Source organism: Bufo gargarizans, chromosome 7 (assembly GCF_014858855.1).
Source record: "Bufo gargarizans isolate SCDJY-AF-19 chromosome 7, ASM1485885v1, whole genome shotgun sequence".
Lineage (NCBI taxonomy): Eukaryota > Metazoa > Chordata > Amphibia > Anura > Bufonidae > Bufo > Bufo gargarizans.
Window position 1 is genome coordinate 127751479 of NC_058086.1, and position 18505 is coordinate 127769983.

The 18505-nt window shown below is 43.3% G+C and overlaps 1 protein-coding gene across 1 annotated transcript in view; it reads left to right on the forward strand.

The window, feature by feature from the left end:
* LOC122943634 (complement factor H-related protein 2-like) overlaps positions 1-18505 on the forward strand; it is a 458972-nt gene that overhangs the window by 251504 nt on the left and 188963 nt on the right. Inside the window, exon 7 of the mRNA XM_044301524.1 lies at positions 5471-5668. Coding sequence (XP_044157459.1) covers positions 5471-5668 — 198 coding nt within the window. The remainder of the gene's footprint in view (positions 1-5470; positions 5669-18505) is intronic.

The window sequence follows — 18505 nt, forward strand, 5'->3', positions numbered from 1 at the left end:
CCTAAAACTAAAATACAATCAGCATAAATCTAGATCCCAATATATACATTTATAAAAAGGATAAATTTGAATATTCAATAATAATCGGATGAATATTCGTAAAAATCTTGTTATCCACTGGTGGTAGCGGGATGCGTTTGTTCACATGTGAAATATTGAGAAAATAAATAATCGAATAATCGCTTGCTTCCGATTATGACCAGTCTCTTGTATACATGAATAAATAGTCAATACGAAATTTTCATAATGTGAATGATCGCGAACTGTCGAATATGATAGATAAACAAAAATGACCCAGGATATCCCCAGGGCGGGTAAGGAACAATGCCCACCCTTGGTAGCCACAGGGGATACACCTAAAGTGTAACTCGGTAAAAGCTCCCGAGTGAAATAGCAGAAACAAATGAAAAGAGAGCTCATATTACCAAAAAATATATAAATTTTATTGTCATATGTTAAAATAACAAAAAAGAGAAAAATAGATAAATGCATAAGATGCCGTAAAGCAAGGTTATGAGGGCGGAGAAAAAGCAGAGCGCCACCCTGGGAGGAAAAAGTACACACGGAATAAACATAAAGAAATCAAAATACAATCATGTCTAACATGGGAAAGAAGAATCCTGGGTACAGTGCCCAACCCATGGAATGAGTATATAAATAGTAGAATACAATATCAGGTAGAGCTAGGTCAGCTCCTGCATCCCCACTGGAAAAATGGCAGAAGTAAGTGGCATAAGGGGCAAAGTGTGAGTAGACACAAATGACCACACAACCAGCTGGGGGCAGGGTGGACCAGGGCTCACCTGAGAGAACCGTGTGCAAAAAGACCCAGGGTGGCGCTACCCCACACACGCGTTTCGGCGTGCCTTCGTCAGGGGGTAGCGCCATCACTGTGAACCGGATTTAAATAGGCACTCTTAGCCAATAAAGAATGAGTACTTACTCGTCCCCCAGGTGTCCATGTAATGGAGGCGCGCAGTAATCCTGGTGTTACCGCATCCGGCCGCCCCACAGCCGGCGTCCCGCCGGCACGCCCACACCATGTGACGAAGTCACATGATCGGGCGGCTGTGACGTAAGGACGCACGGGTGAGGGGCGCCGGAGGCAGTACCCAGGATGACGCGCGCACACATGACAAAGGGGGGAGGAGCATGGAAAAACCAGCGAATATTTTCTCCGCCCTCATCACCTTGCTTTACGGCATCTTATGCATTTATCTATTTTTCTCTTTTTTGTTATTTTAACATATGACAATAAAATTTATATATTTTTTGGTAATATGAGCTCTCTTTTCATTTGTTTCTGTCGAATATGATAGTCAGCTTACGACATAATGTTTGGACACATGTGTATAGTGATGGCCAGAGTTCCAAGCATATATAGCTTTCGATAATTTGAGCAGACAATGTTGTAGCTGCTTGTAAGCACAGCGGCGTCCCGCTGTATTTAATTGAAAAGCGATCGCTTGTGTAGGATATGCGTAGTCTTACCAGAAGGTCTTTGTGCTGGACAGTGATCCCTCGACTCGGCGTACTTTCCTTTAGGGTCCCGGTCTCAAGGGCTGTTGGTTCAGATTAGAATTTTTGCGCCAATCGAATTGTTTGCTCCACGCGGTCTTAATGTCTCCCGTATAGTGGTGCTTGATTTGGCAATTCGTTATTCTTATGGTAATGTCCAGGCCTCCTCAGTCTCACAATATCCTTACTTTCCTTAGTGGGGGGATTCAGTGTCGAGGGCTCACTGTCCAGCACAAAGACCTCCTGGTAAGACTACGCATATCCTACACAAGCGATCGCTTTTCAATTAAATACAGCGGGACGCCGCTGTGCTTGCAAGCAGCTACAACATTGTCTGCTCAAATCATTGAAAGCTATATATGCTTGGAACTCTGGCCATCACTATACACATGTCCAAACATTATGTCGTAAGCTGACTATCATATTCGACAGTTCGCGATCATTCACATTATGAAAATTTCGTATTGACTATTTATTCATGTATACAAGAGACTGGTCATAATCGGAAGAAAGCGATTATTCGATTATTTATTTTCTCAATATTTCACATGTGAACAAACGCATCCAGCTACCACCAGTGGATAACAAGATTTTTACGAATATTCATCCGATTATTATTGAATATTCAAATTTTTCCTTTTTATAAATTTATATATTGGGATCTATATTTATGCTGATTGTATTTTAGTTTTAGGTTTTACTTACCGCTGAAATCTTACCGCTTTTCATCCTCTGCTGTCTTAAATATTGTTGAATTTTATTGTCTATTATATACTGTCAATTTACTGTATTTTACTTTTAATAAAGATCCCTTTACTTTAGAGAGTGCCCCACTTCTATTCCTTTATCATGCTGCAGATAGTGTTTGTGATGTTTTTGAGTTCATCCAAGGTATGTGGATTGTTAGTGGACACTTTCTGTTTTAAATTTCCCCAAAGTAAAAAATGTCACGTGGACAAGTCTGGGTAACGTGGTGCTCATAGCCCCTTGATCACAGTTCGCTCCTCCGTAAACAGTTCATGAACCCATATTAGGTGGGGAATGACGCCCCATCTTGTTAGAAAAAGCAGGACATTTTTTCTTCTGGTGTTGATTGTAAAACTGTTCTGAAGATATCTAGGTAAATTGTGGAATTAAGTAGTGTTGGTCTAGCACTATTGAGCACCCGAGCACAATGGAAGTCAATGGGAGAACCAGAGCATTAAACTAGGCACCCCCTCCTCTAAAGAGGAGAGGGTGTCTGGTTCACATGAAAAGGTCAGAAAATGATGGAAACATCACTGAAATGGTTCAGGAACAGCATGGGGAGGATGTCTGGATGCATCTTGGAATCCCAGGTCGCTGCTGGAAACGATGTTGTCCGAGTAGTACGCCACTTTTACAGAATGAAAATAATACGCAAAAAAACTAAGATAAAATCAATTTTAGAGAAAAAACTGTGAGAAAACATTCTTTCCTGTATATGTACTTGTATATAAAGTGCAAGTGCTGCCAAAAATTATAAGGAAGAGGCACTCCGATACAACCTGTATATCACATAAAGAAGGGCCTCATTCACCTTGTGGTACAATTGTTCAGGTAGTGGGACTCCTACAATCATAAAGCCTATGCACTAAACGAAAGGGCTGCCAAAAATTACAAGGAACCAACACTCCAATACACCCTTTATTACACATAAAAGAGGGCACCCTTGAAAAATTATGATTGATGGCCTGCTGGTGACCCTCTAAAACATTAGGAGCAAGGGCCTGCTGATCTCACCATCTAAAACATTAGGGGAAAGTGCCTTCTGCAGAGCTGACCCTCTAAAACATTATAGCCGAGGGCCTGCTGGTGACCCTCTAAAACATTAGGGGCGAGAGCCTGCTGCTGAGCTGACCCTCTAAAACATTAGGGGAGAGTGCCTGCTGCTGAGATGACCTTCTAAAACATTAGGGGAGAGTGCCTGCTGCTGAGATGGCCTTCTAAAACATTAGGGGGGAGTGCCTGCAGCTGATCTGACCATCTAAAACATTAGGGGCGAGGGCCAGCTGCTGATCTGACCATCTAAAATATTAGGGACGAGGGCCTGCTGCTAATCTGACCATCTAAAGCATTAGGGGTGAGGGTCTGCTGCTGTTCTGACCATCTAAAATATTCAGAACAAAGGCCTGCTGGTGACCCTCTAAAACATTATGGGTGATGGCCTGCGGGTGACCCTCTAAAACATTATGGAAGAGCGCTTGCTGGTGATCCTCAAAAACATTATGGTTGAGGGCCTTCTGGTGACCAAGAGGCACTCCGATGCAACCTGTATATCACATAAAGGAAGGCCTCATTCACATTGTGGTACAATTGTTCAGGTAGTGGGACTCCTACACTCATAAAGCCTATGCACTAATTGAAAGGGCTGCCAAAAATTACAAGTAACCAGCACTCCAGTACACCCTTTATTACACATAAAAGAGGGCATCATACACACCCTTGAAAAATTATGATTGATGGCCTGCTGGTGAACCTCTAAAACATTAGGAGCAAGGGCCTGCTGATCTGACCCTCTAAAACATTAGGGGAGAGTGCCTGCTTCTAATCCGACCCTCTAAAACATTAGGAGCGAGTGCCTGCTGCTGATCTGACCATCTAAAACATTAGGGGCGAGGGCCTGCTGCGGATCTGACCATCTAAAACATTAGGGGCGAGGGCCTGCTGCTGAGCTTACCTTCTATAACATTAGGGGCAAGTGCCTGCTGCTGATCTGACCCTCTAAAACATTAGGGGAGAGTGCCTGCTGCTAATCAGACCATCTAAAACATTAGGGATGAGGGCCTGCTGCTGATCTGACCATCTAAAACATTAGGTGTAAGGGTCTTCTGCTGAGCTGACCATATAAAACATTAGTGGTGAGGGTCACCCGACATGGCTACGGCATTAAAGTGAATGGCAGTACTTACCTGCATGTTTATTGGCTGCGTAGCACACGCAATGCTCGAGTAAATTAGTGTTCAGTATAGTTGAGCGAATCAAAGTATCCAAAGTCAATTTTGATCAGAATTTCATGGAAAATTTGATTTGCCGCAAACCCGAATTTCCCCGTGCTTTGTGGTAACAAATTAATTCTCCCTGAAGGCTTTCAGGGGTTAATCGATAAAAAAATAATGACTCACCTTATCTATTTGAGCATGAAGAGGCCGCTGCATCCATCTTGATTGAAGATCCCACACAAAATCTCATGCGCGGTCACACGTTGGCCAGCGTAATGATGTCATCAGGCACAATCCAAGAATTTGAGCAGGATCTTCAATTAAAATGGCCTCTTCGCACTCATGGATAAGGTGCATATTTTTGAGGTACTTTTTCATGGGCCACACTGTATATATACATGCTATATACTCCTGGTTTTGTCTCACAGTCAGTGTCCATTCATACGTCCGTAAGTGTTTTGCGGATCCGTAAATTGCAGATCCGCAAAACTCGGACACCTGTTATGTGCGATCCACAATTTGCGGACCGCACATCACAGACACTATAATAGAAAACGCCTTTTCTGGTCTGCAATTGTGGACAAGAATAGGACATGTTCTATTTTTTTCAGGAACGGAATTGCGGATCCCGAAAAAACAGATCCTGAAAAAGCAGATGTGGATTCGCATCTGTTCCAGCCCCATTGAAAGTGAATGAGTCTGCAAATTGCGGAACAAATGCAGACCCAAATTGCGGACATGTGAATGGACCCTCACTGATGGAAATCACTGCCCAAAAACACTGACATGTGAAAAAGGCCTAATAGTTATTTTACCATATATTTATTTTTCAGTGGTGAAACCATATGATATTGTAAAATCTTGAAAAAACTGTATGTATTTGGATGTATGTATTTTAAATGGTATCACAAGGATAAGATTGATTGGCTGTAAGTTTCCTATATAGAACGCAATTGAAATAATAGAGTTAAAATTCCCACTTTATGTTTCAGAGCCGTGTACTGCAAAGGAAAGGGACATGGAAAGTAATAATATACAACTAAAGTGGAGATCTGATAGAAAGATTTACAGTAGACATGGTGAGATTATAGAGTTTATTTGTAAACCTGGATATGAAGCTCCTCCTGACACACAGATGAGAATTACTTGTAATCAAGGAAATCTGGAATATCCAAAATGCTTCAAGAGAGGTAAGTGTCAAACATAGGTGTGCACCGAGTGATCCGATTTATTGCTGCTACCACCAAGTAATGCTGCTGCCAGTGTTGTAGCAATTGCTACTTGCTACAGGTTTGGTACTTGTACTGCAAATATATAGTGAGCTTGGTTCTGTCGGGGATGCAACAGCATGTACCATATACAGTATTGTGTATTATTATCACTTGACCAGTAGAAGGCGCTGTACATTAAGGTTACCAGTTGTGTATATATGCAAAAGTTTTTTTTTTTTTTTTTTCTCTCTTTATACCAAGATGGCTGCTGTTACAGTTTGATTAAATGTTTTGTATATTTGGAACTTAATCCACACAAGTAAACCAAGTTCTGCCTCATCACAAGCTACTAGTGTCTTCTCTAATTCATAACCAACAGGTTCTGTGGCTGTATCTAAGCTCCACACTAGGAGCTGTCAAGGGTCATCGAGGTTTCCTAAAACATTTGATGTCATAGAGGTATGTGAAAGGTTTGTGTCGGTGGAGGTCTCCTACCTCCATCACTCGCTAGAACAAGGTGGGAGAAGGGCTTGCATAGCAAGCTGTCACTCCCCACTGCATGAGAGGAAGTGAGACAGACTCAATAGAAAGTCTACGGGCCTGTCTTGCTTCTGTCTCCTGCAGTGAGGGAAGAGAGAGAGCACTATGTGAGCACTTCTCTCTTCTTGTTCTAGGAATTAGTGGGGGTCTCAGCACATCGCTATGACATAGCAGAAGCTTTGTGAAACCTCAGTGACCTATTATGCAAGACACACACGGGCGAATTCAGTGCGTGAAACTTGCAGAGTGAGGTCCCGTTCTGACAGTATTATAATAATTTAAATGTATAATTACCTGTTAGACCTCTGTATTATGTCAGTGTAATTCAGTAGATTCCAGGACTCACAGGGTCACACAGCCTTGCAAAAGTATTCATCCCCTTGACTTCTTTTTGTAGTTTGGTGCCTCACAACCTGGAATTAACATGGAATGTTTGAGGATTTGCATCATTTAATTTACAGAACATGCCCACAACTTTGAAGATGTTTTTTTTGTTGTGAAGCAAACAAAAAATAGGACAAAATAACAGAAAAAGTCAATCCGCATAACTATTCACCCCCCCTAAAGTCAATACTTTGTAGAGCCACCTTTTGCAGCAATCACAGCTCCAAGGCGCTTTGGATAAGTCTCTTTGAGTTTGCCACATCTTACCACTGGGATTTTTGCCCATTCCTCCTTGCAAAACTGCTCCAGATCCTTCAAGTTGGATGGTTTGGGCTTGTGAACAGCAATCTTTAAAGGGTTCTGCACTTTGTTTAAACTGATGACCTATCCTCTGGATAGATCATCAGCTTCTGATCGGCGGGGGTCCGACACCCGGGACCCCCGCCGATCAGCTGTTTCAGAAGGCAGCGACGCTCCAGTAGCGCCGCAGCCTTCTCACTGTTTACCACAGGGCCAGTGTCATCACGACTTGTATCGTTTGGCCTGGGCAGGGCTAAGTTCCATTCAAGGGAACGGAGCTTAGCCGCGCCCAGGCCAGTGATTCTAGTTGTGACGTCACTGGCCCTGCGGTAAACAGTGAGAAGGCTGCAGCCAGATTTTCTATTGGATTGAGATCTGGCCTTTGACTAGGCCATTCCAACACATTTACATATTTCCCATTTAAGTGTTGCTTTAGCAGTGTGTTTGGGGTCATTGTCCTGCTGGAAGGTGAACCTTAAATCACGCACAGAGTGGTACAGGTTTTGCTCAAGAATATCCCTCTATTTAGCACCATCCATCTTTCCCTCAACTCTGACCAGTTTCCCAGTCCCATCCCCACAGCATGATGCTGCCACCACCATGTCTCACTGTGGGGATGGTGTTCTTTGGGTGATGTGATGTGTTGTAGTTGAACCAGACATAGGGTTTTCTTTGATGGCTGAAAAGTTCAATTTTAGTCTCATCAGACCAGAGCACCTCCCTCCATAAATTTGGGGAGTCTCCCACATGCCTTTTCGCGAACTCACAGTTTTTAGCTGAAAGTTATGGCTTTCTTCTGGCCACTCTGCCATAAAGCCCAAATCTATGGAGAGTACGCCTTATTGTCGTCCTATGTAGAGATACTCCAGTCTCTGCTGTGGAACTCTGCAACTCCTCCAGGGTTATCTTAGGTCTCTGTGCTGGTTCTCTGATTACTGCCCTCCTTGCCCGGTCCGTGAGTTTTGGTGGCGGCCGTCTCTTGGCAGGATTGCTGTTGTGCCATGTTCTTTCCATTTGGTTATGATAGATTTAATGGTGCTCCTGGGGGTCATCAAAGATTTGGATATTTTGTTATAACCTAACCCTGACTTGTACTTCTCAACAACATTGTCCCTTACTTATTTGGAGAGTTCCTTGGTCTTCATGGCAGTGTTTGGTTAGTGATGCCTCCTACTTAGGTGTTGCAGCCTCTGGGGCCTTGAAAAAAGGTGTGTATATGACAGATGATGTGACACTTAGATTGCACACAGGTGGACATAATTTCACTAATTATGTGACTTCTGAAAGTAATTGGTTGCACCAGAACTTTTTATGGGCTTCCTAACAAAGGGGGTGAATATATACGCACATGCCAATTTTCTGTTTTCTATTTCTTTTTTTTTTCTTTTTCAAATTATTTTTATTAATTTTCATAAAGAAGAGTTGCAAACATAGTAGCAAGACAAATCTGCAATCAGGCAGATACATTATATTATGCAACAAATGACAATTATTATGGACATTATAAAGTCGATGACATGGGACTTATATGTTCATTAGAAAATAAGTGAACGACACAAATAAGAATATATTGTAGAACTGCACATCATTAGACACTGAAGACCTTACTAAATTGAAAAGTAAGTATGTGTACAATACTACAAGTCTTAATTAATATAAAGTAAGCTAAGGCTTTACTAGTCCCAAGCTCTGTATACTCTCACGTCCTGAGCTTGAGAACCTACCTCATACCTGGGTGCTATTGTTCAGAAGCTCAGGAAGAAAGGTAGAGGTCGGGAGTAGGAAGAATATGCCATGGAGACTATTTGCTCTCATAGTCGTAGCCTGGATATAAATGATTAGTACAGGAAGAGAAAAAAAAAAAAACTTGTAACGAGAAGGTCTAACAGAATAGGAAGGAGGGGTAGGGAAAAGAAGGAAGTAGGGAAATCTGTACCAATAAAAGATGGTATTATGGTGTGACAAGACTTGGTGCCGGAAGAAGCAGAAACATTATCTCATTGCTAGTTATCTCAAAGGATAATTCCTCCAGTCTAGAAATTGAGGCTACTTGGGGGCGGAGCTTGACCGGCGTCCTGACCGGCCGCATGTGAAGAGAGCTCTCCTCTTCATTGCCTCACAAAGTGGTTTATTTTGCGTCTTGACTGCACAAGTATGGGGAAAATCGGCAAATACTTGCCCAAAGACAGACCTGAACCCCTCAAGCAAGATCGGGGACCTTCTGAAATGGAGAAATACTTTAATAAGCGGTCTGCAGCTCCGGTAACAGAGCGACCTAAGATGGCGCCGCCGGACCCTGATGACGGTATGGAGGAAGCTGAAAGAGCAGACAGCCCGTTTACTGAGGGCTCTCAGGGATCGCAGGCTGAAGCTGCTGAACCTATCTCAAAGCGGTTCTTGCAACAAGCGCTCATGTCAGTGATACAGCCAGTGATGCAGGAGCTCACTGAAATAAAGGAGGACATTAAACACATCAGCCATAGATTCGAGAGGCTTGAAACTACACAAGGGGCCATCCTGGAATACGCCCGCGCGATAGGGGATAACAGTTCTGCCTACCTGTCTTCCCTGGATCATGCTTACGCTCTGATTGAAGACCAGGAAAATAGAAGCAGGTGCAAAAATGTGCGCTTCAGAGGATTGCCAGAAGCGGTGTCGCAAGAAGAACTCCCTGCAGCAGCGTCCGCCATTTTCACATACCTGCTGGGCCCTGAAGGTGCATCTGCAGTCACAATTGAGCGTATTCATCGCTCTCTGCGACCCAAACCCAGGGAGGGAGAACCCCCTCGTGATGTGGTCTGCGGACTCTTGCGGTACGTAGATACCACAGCGATTTTTAAAGCGTCCAGAGAGAAGGGAGATGTAAAATATGATGGTAACAAGATCCTGCTGTTCCAAGATCTCGCGCTCTCAACCCTGAATAAAAGAAGAATCCTGCGGCCTGTCACCGAGATTTTACGCCAGAGAAAGATTCCCCTTAAGTGGCTTTTTCCCTTTGGCCTCACATTTTCTAGAGACGGCAAGAGGTGCACGATCCGGACCCCTGGTGATCTGCCAGCGGCATGGGAGCTGCTCAACACCACGCCACAGGATATCCCATCATGGCTTCCCTCGGCGGACACTGGCGTCCCGCTCCCAGAACTCCCTGAAAGATCCAGGTGGTCGAAGGTGCCATCAAGAAAAGGCCCAAGAGCAAAACAAAGAATCACCTGAACATTCTCAACAGGTCGTATGTGGGTTGTTAAAATGCAGGCTCCTCAGTTAATGTTTATTATGTTGAAGGAGCGCATTTAAGATGAGGGAAGTCAGTGCCTTCTAGGTAGGTGATGTTGGTATGGGCGATTTCCATAGAGGTTATGTTTGTAATGCATTCTCTCATGTTGTCACTAAGAAGGTGCATACAGTATTTTGTGACTCCCTGTTATATATAGCCAGATTCTTTCCGGCGGTTAAGATAGCGGCTTTGTTCACACATGTATGTTAAATTTGGCACACTTTGTGGGGGTATGGAACCCTGATTTGTGGCCAGGAGTAGTACTGTCTGACACTGAGTATGTCAGCCTGCTCCCACCTTGCCACCGGTGGTTCCTGTGCTCCCGCATGGAGTTCTATCATTTCCTTTGACTTTTTTTGCTTGAAGTAATACTCATATTGCTATTATTAACAAAATTCTGGCTTAAGGGTTCAAAGGATCTTGCCCAAGGCAAGGCTTTATCCTGTTTGTTTCCCCTGTTCTCCTGTCCATGTACACATTTTTTATTATACGCAAGTACATGCATACATCATTACAATGATGGCTGCAGTTAACTGCACTTCATTCAATGTAAGGGGTTTTAATACCCCTCAAAAGCGTTCACAGGTGATCAGACTGTTAATGAAAAGACGCACAGATATCTGTTTTTTCCAAGAGTTACACCTTAAGCTAGGCCATGTTCCCAAACTCTCCCAGTCCTACTTTAAGTCCAAGAAAAGAAAATGGAGGCAGCATGACCGGTAAAAAAGTCCCTTTTAATGGGAACCGCCAAGTGAACAAGCGTGCAACAGTTGTGACGTTTCGGCTGCTTCACAGCCTTTATCAAACACAATGTGAAATCTAAAAGTACCTGTTTAAATACATTAAAACACACCCACTCACACAGGAGTGGCCAATACCGTAGTGAATAAGGTGCTGATGTCATTAAGGATGCGTCCTCTGGTGCTCCTACTAGGTGTCTCAATCTATATCAATCATAGGTATCAGATCCATTAGCCCACATACCTTCAGGGCACACATGTGCCTTGGCGTTCCCAGGCTCTCGGTGCACATGTCAGGAAAGAAAGGGCTACATCACTACCTGATTCACCCAAGGTCAGCTGATCGCGAGCGGCTCCGCCCAAACAATCTTGCGTCATCATACCTCTCCTGTCATGTGCACCATTGCCAAGGACGCCTATGAGCCGGTCCGCCCATGCCCGAGAACCTGGAGGCACATGTGTGCCCTGAAGGTATGTGGGCTAATGGATCTGATACCTATGATTGATATAGATTAAGACACCTAGTAGGAGCACCAGAGGACGCATCCTTGATGACATCAGCACCTTATTCACTACGGTATTGGCCACTCCTGTGTGAGTGGGCGTGTTTTAATGTATTTAAACAGGTACTTTTAGATTTCACATTGTGTTTGATAAAGGCTGTGAAGCAGCCGAAACGTCACAACTGTTGCACGCTTGTTCACTTGGCGGTTCCCATTAAAAGGGACTTTTTTACCGGTCATGCTGCCTCCATTTTCTTTTCTTGGACTTATCATGTAGGAGCCCTGATGAATCTTGGACTCCAGGTAGGCTGTTGCATACCAGATGACCTCAAGTTCTGGTGAGTGCAATTCCATTATTATTTTTTGTTCCAGTCCTACTTTAGTCAGTGGTTCATCAGCTCTCATGCCAAGGCTTCCAGGGGCGCGGAGATTGCCATTTCCAAAAGGGTTCCCTTCTCCCTTATTTCATCTTTGACCGACTCAGAGGGACGCTTTATGTTCATAAAGGGTAAGATAGGGACCGTGCTTGTAACACTGGCGAGTCTGTATAGTCCTAACCGGGGTCAGGGCTTATGGTTGAAGACTACACTGTCTAAGTTAACTTCCTTTGCAGAAGGCATTGGTATCTTAACAATCTTTGTCTTCAGGTCATTTGAGAGTTGTTTTGAGACCCCCGTGTTGCTACTCTTCAGAGAAAATTAAAAGAGGAGGGAAACTTACAATTGACCCCCTTAAATACTCTTTCTCATAATTGGATTCACCTGTGTATGTAGGTCAGGGGTCACTGAGCTTACCAAGCCAATTTGAGTTCCAATAATTAGTTCTAAAGGTTTTGGAATCAATAAAATGACGACAGTGCCCAAATTTATGCACCTGCCTAATTTTGTTTAAACATTTATAGCACACTTTCTGTAAATCCAATAAACTTCATTTCACTTCTCAAATATCACTGTGTGTGTCTCCTATATGATATATTTAACTGACATTTTTTATCATAACAACCAACGATTTATACAGGAAAATCATGACAATTAACAAGGTTGCCCAAACTTTCGCATCCCACTGTATCAGTAAGGGGTAAACACAACTATGGCACTGCAGGAGTAAATACATGCAGGCCAAGGAACACAGAGTTCTGGGCAAGGCGGGGCAAGGGGTAACTCAAGAAAGGGTGTTTATGCTCTGCAGGGACTTGCAGGGCAGAGCAAGGCTGAAGCAGGGCAGCATGTAGTGAAGGGGTTAATGGTCAGGGACAATAATACAAGTCTAATTATACACTATATCTATATATATTTATAGATCAATGGTTATAAATATATATATATACATATAGACGCACACACCACAATCCAAACCTATCTACACTAGACATGGAGGCAAATTACACCACTCCCCCTCAACCATATGTGATTAGATAAATAAAAACACTGACAACATTTTTCTTAGTGGAATGGAAATGGCCGAAGTGCTTTAATAAGGGTAACCAAAATTAAAACCAATAAATAATTTAATTAATTAATTAATAATTAAAACCATAAACCATAACAATAAATGCCAATTTCAAACCATCCATATAGACCAAGATCCACTCAGCATCAGCTGAGCGATACAGCCCCTCTAATAAAGCACAGCGACAGATAGCACAAAATTAAGGGAGGGAGGGCGGGCGCTGTCCAGATCCGCGACGACTGCCCTGAGGTAGCGGCGAACCTGAAAATATAAAGGGGACAAGTTTCCCGCCTTGCGGCCAGGAACAAATCAAAGAGCTGGAAATCTCCCCCAGCAACAGGGCAGCAACCAATCAGCAGCTCCGCTCCAGTTGCCATCCAGAATCTCAAACTGAAACAGAACCAGCTCCAACCGGCTTCAGCTTCTTGAGGTAAATTCACCTGAAAAATAAGGCGGGAAGGGAAAGAAAAAGGGGGAGGGGGGGTAGAGAACACAAACTGCCTAATAAACTTGCCATAAAATATGGGGTCATTGCCCCCATGTGTCCCCCAAGCTAATCGATCTGGTGGGCCCTTACAGGGAGGCAAATGACACCACTCTCCCTCAACCATATGTGATTAGATAAATAAAAACACTGACAACATTTTTCTTAGTGGAATGGAAATGGCCGAAGTGCTTTAATAAGGGTAACCAAAATTAAAACCAATAAATAATTTAATTAATTAATTAATAATTAAAACCATAAACCATAACAATAAATACCAATTTCAAACCATCCATATTAACCAAGATCCACTCAGCATCAGCTGAGCGATACAGCCCCACAAGCCCCACAATGTTCAGAAAGATGAACATTGTCCGATCTGTAGCGCCCAGGAACGAGGCCCTCCAGGTCTATATGTCTATAACTAAACCCGCCCACTAGAGGAAGAAATTTCTCTAATGCCCTATTGACCCGTCTGCGGATTTTCTCAAGAAAAATACCTTCCTTACCTACCATACTAAATGAGGGACTAACTCAGAAAAAACTAAAGTAGTAAAAGGAAGCATACATTGCAACAAAGACAAATCCCTCTTCATAACCCATAATAATTCACAAGTTTTCAATCTCCCAATGTCATTACCACCAAGGTGAAGCACAAGAAGATTGGGAACCGGCCATTTTAATAACAGTTTACGGACTTCTGACAATACACTCTTCCAACCCAACCCTCTAACACCCCACCAAAACACATGCAGGTCAGTAGAATCAAAGGTTAAGTTCTCAGAATATATTCTCTTCTCAGCTCGCTTCTGAGCCCAAAAAATGAAGGAGTGGCCCACAATCCAGACCACAATATGACTACCTGTGAAAATAGAAAAATATTCAGACTGGTAATATTAAATCTGGCCTAACATATAACTTAACCCGATGAGAGTCCCACCGCCCAATTCTCCTAATAATTGACTCATCCAACCCAATCCGCGCCGCCTCTGTAGCCGTGCCAATCCTGAAGGAATGGGAAGATATCTTACAAGAACCAAGATTCAATACAAACAAACATTTCTTTAATACGGAACTAAATTGGAATCTAGTGAGCGGAGAGCAATCCTTATGCACTAAAAATGGACCACTCAAAGCCGAGCGAACCTCCAGCCAAGACCTTACTGCCCCAACCGAACATAAATCAGAACCTTCCCAAGCATTTAATCTAATAAATCTACCTCTCCCATATTGATCAGTTTTTGACCTCCTGAGAAAAATTTCAACTACATCACCCTTCAAGGAAACATCAGAGAAATCCAAACCAGAACAAACTCTACAGCTGACCGCAACAAACTCGCTGATCCGTAAGGCTGCAAAAAATGCTAAAACAAAAGCAGTGCGGAAAAGTACAGACTCAAAACTATCAAAGCACACCCTAGGCAGTGTATTACATAGCGCCCCCAACAATGGGATAGAAATTGGCCTCCTACTATCTATGTTCGGCAGGCCCCTCTTATATCCTTTAAGCATCTGTTTAACCTGAAAGTGAGATGACAAAGGCTGGCTACCATATAATTTCTGAAAAAAGGAAACCCCTGACACTATCCTAGTGACTGACGAAGGGGCCAAATTCCTTTTAAACAAACTAGCAACAAAAAGCAACCCATAACTTAAATCATCCCCATTAACACTGACCACAACTGAATTAACAAAATTCAACCAATCCTGCCATGCAGCAGCATATGCCGCCCATGTTCTTGGGGCCAAAGAATGTTTAATAGAATCACATATTAGTCCCATATCAACTCCCATAGATAACGAGGGCACCGACTCCCTTCCATCTCCGCTTCTGGAGCTAGTTCCCGAAACTTCAAAAACTGAAAACGAGATAAAGCATCGGCTAAAACATTAGATGAACCCACCACATACTTAGCTTTAATCCATATATTATACTGCATACAAAAAAGAAGTAAATGTCTCAACAATTTGACTACTACATCACATTTTGAAGAAAGCATATTTATCGCAAAACAAACCCCTTTATTATCTGAATGTAATAATATCCTTTTATTCCAAAAAAAAAAAAAAAACATAACACCACTGCTACAATCACTGGAAAAAGTTCCAACAGTATAATATTTCTTGTCAGACCATTGAGCACCCATGATGACGGCCACTTCTCTGCGGACCATTTACCATTCCAAAATGCCCCATAGCCACAGCTTCCAGCTGCGTCTGTAAACAGGCCCAAGGCATCAGATTCAACAAATTCTTCCTGCCAACAACTAGCACCATTAAAGTCCTGTAAAAATTCAAGCCAAATAGACATATCCTCCTTTAATCATTTCGTCAATCTGATATGAGCAGTTGGAGACACTAAACCCCTAGTAGAAAAATAAAGACGTCTACAAAAAACCCTTCCTATAGGAATAACTCTACTAGCAAATGTCAAATACCCTAACAAAGATTGTATTTCTTTCAAACTACATTTTTTCCTACCCAACTATTCTCAGCATCAATAACTATCCCCAAAAATTCCAAACATACACAAGGAAGAACTGTTTTCTCTGCTGCTACAGGAATGCCACGAACAAGAACAAATGTCTAAAAATCTATCCAACAACTCCGAGCAGAGGTTAGAATCAGGAAAAACAATAAACAAGAAATCATCTAGGTAGAGTAAACCCCCCCCCCCCCTTCTAACATCAAACTCTACTACCCAATGAATAAATGATGAAAAAGCCTCAAAATAATAGCAAGACAAAGAAAACCCCATTGGGAGACATTTATCAAAATAAAAATAACCATCAAAATGAAAACCTAATGAATTAAAACCTGATGGCAAAACTGGCAATAAACGAAAAGCAGACTTAATGTCCGCCTTTGCTAATAGTGCTCCCTTACCAAAAGACCGTAACAACGCCAATGCATTATCAAAGGAAGCATAGACTACTGAGACCTTTGATTTATCTACCATATCGTTCAAAGAGCTTTTATCAGGATACGACAGGTGATGATTAATCCTAAAATCACCAGGCTCCTTCTTTGGCACAACGCCCAAAGGAGAAAGCCTAAAGTTCTTAAAAGGAGGCTCTAAAAAAGGACCAGCGATTCTATCCAAATCAAGCTCTTTCTGGAACTTATTTCTAACAACCTCTTTATGTAAAGATACTGATTTCAGATTCTCCACCTAGCAGCAACCAACCCCCAGGAACTGAGGCACCTCAAAACCATACTGAAATCCTTTAAAAAGCAACTCAGCTTTCTGACGATCTGGGTAATGGACGAGCCACGGTCGCATTTCTGCTAACCTCACAGGACTCGATGCTTTTTGAAACAAGCTCCCTGGTATTTGGTTGCTGCTGGCCGGACTGTGAGTTCCTTTTGAAACAGCGAGACATGGGGTGGGTCCCACCACAAAAAGAACACTCATGCTTAAAACGACACTTACTTAACCATTTGCAAGTGGCCTCGTTAAAGGCAAAACACACTCCTTTTCTCATATTGGTCTGTGAAGGATTAGATGACTTAACCGGAGCTGTTTTCTGGGGCAACATTAAATTCACCCACAGACCAATATCCTTCACCCCCCATTTAAGAGACGGGTGCACCGCTAGCTTTTGACGGAATGTCTTGTCATACTGGAACCATGCCATTCTGCCAAAATTCCGGTATGCCTCTATAATTATGTCCAGATACTGAAAGAGACCTGAACAAAGCTCATGATGATTCTCCCCTAGAACTGCAGAATAAATACAAAAAGCCTGTAGCCAATTATTAAAAGACCTGGGGAGAAAACGCTTCCTTTCCTCATCCACTCTATCTTCCTTTTTAACAACCTGATCTTTGGCAGACGGCAATAATGACATTAACTCCACATATTCCAACCGCCACACACTTTTTTTATATTACTACTCAGATGAAAACCCAGCGGTGAAACCTCACAAGCTAGCGCTTCCTTCAAACAAGTCTCTTTTACTCCAGCACCTTTTTCAATATTAGGTAAAACACTGCCACAATCAACACTAGGCATCTTAGCCTGATTAGATTTAGAGCTCCAGACATCTGAAGCTGAATTAACCTTTTGCCTGCCAGTGACTTCCACTAGCAGCTTAACCAAACCAGCTACCAATGCTGAATCAGACATAGACAACACATTGAGAATCTCAACAACAGGGCATCCCTCCTGGACTGGACCAGAGGCTGCAGCTGACTGTTGTGGGGGTCTTCTTAAGGGGCCTGGAGACAGCTCAACAGGGGGCCCTAAATCTTCCTGCAGAAAACCCTGAGAAGCACAAGCCTGTGCTGGTAGATTTCCACTAGCCGCTTGCTGATGACGTACTCCAGGACTCGCCGCCTGCTGATGACGAATCTCTGGGAACGCCGCTTGTTGATGACGCTGCCCCCTGCTGACGCCGGAACCTGCTGCACCGACCGGAAAGCCGCTCTGTCCTCTTGACTCGCCACTCTTGGAGGATCTCCGGCTCCTGCCGGAGGACACACTATCAGCCCTGCTGCTGTGCAAGAGCACTCAGTGCTATCCAGCAAATCCTCCATCCTGGTCTGGCGCTGTCCAGATCCGCGACGACTGCCCTGAGGTAGCGGCGAACCTGAAAATATAAAGGGGACAAGTTTCCCGCCTTGCGGCCAGGAACAAATCAAAGAGCTGGAAATCTCCCCCAGCAACAGGGCAGCAACCAATCAGCAGCTCCGCTCCAGTTGCCATCCAGAATCTCAAACTTAAACAGAACCAGCTCCAACCGGCTTCAGCTTCTTGAGGTAAATTCACCTGAAAAATAAGGCGGGAAGGGAAAGAAAAAGGGGGAGAGGGGGGGTAGAGAGCACAAACTGCCTAATAAACTTGCCATAAAATATGGGGTCATTGCCCCCATGTGTCCCCCAAGCTAATCGCTCTGTTGGGCCCTTACAATTTACAATTTACAATTCCACCCCACACTCTAATGCACTTACATACATTCCTTAGCAGCCCAACCCAACCTGGCTCTAAGCTATCCCTATTGGAGGCAAAGGGTTAACACACCATCAGCTGCTGCTGGGGAAAGCAGGCAGCAGTGAAGGGGTAGGATTACAGGGCAGCTAAAGGGGTGACTGGGCTGCTTCCAGGGTACAGGCTCATCAGGGATTAATGCTGAGGCATGA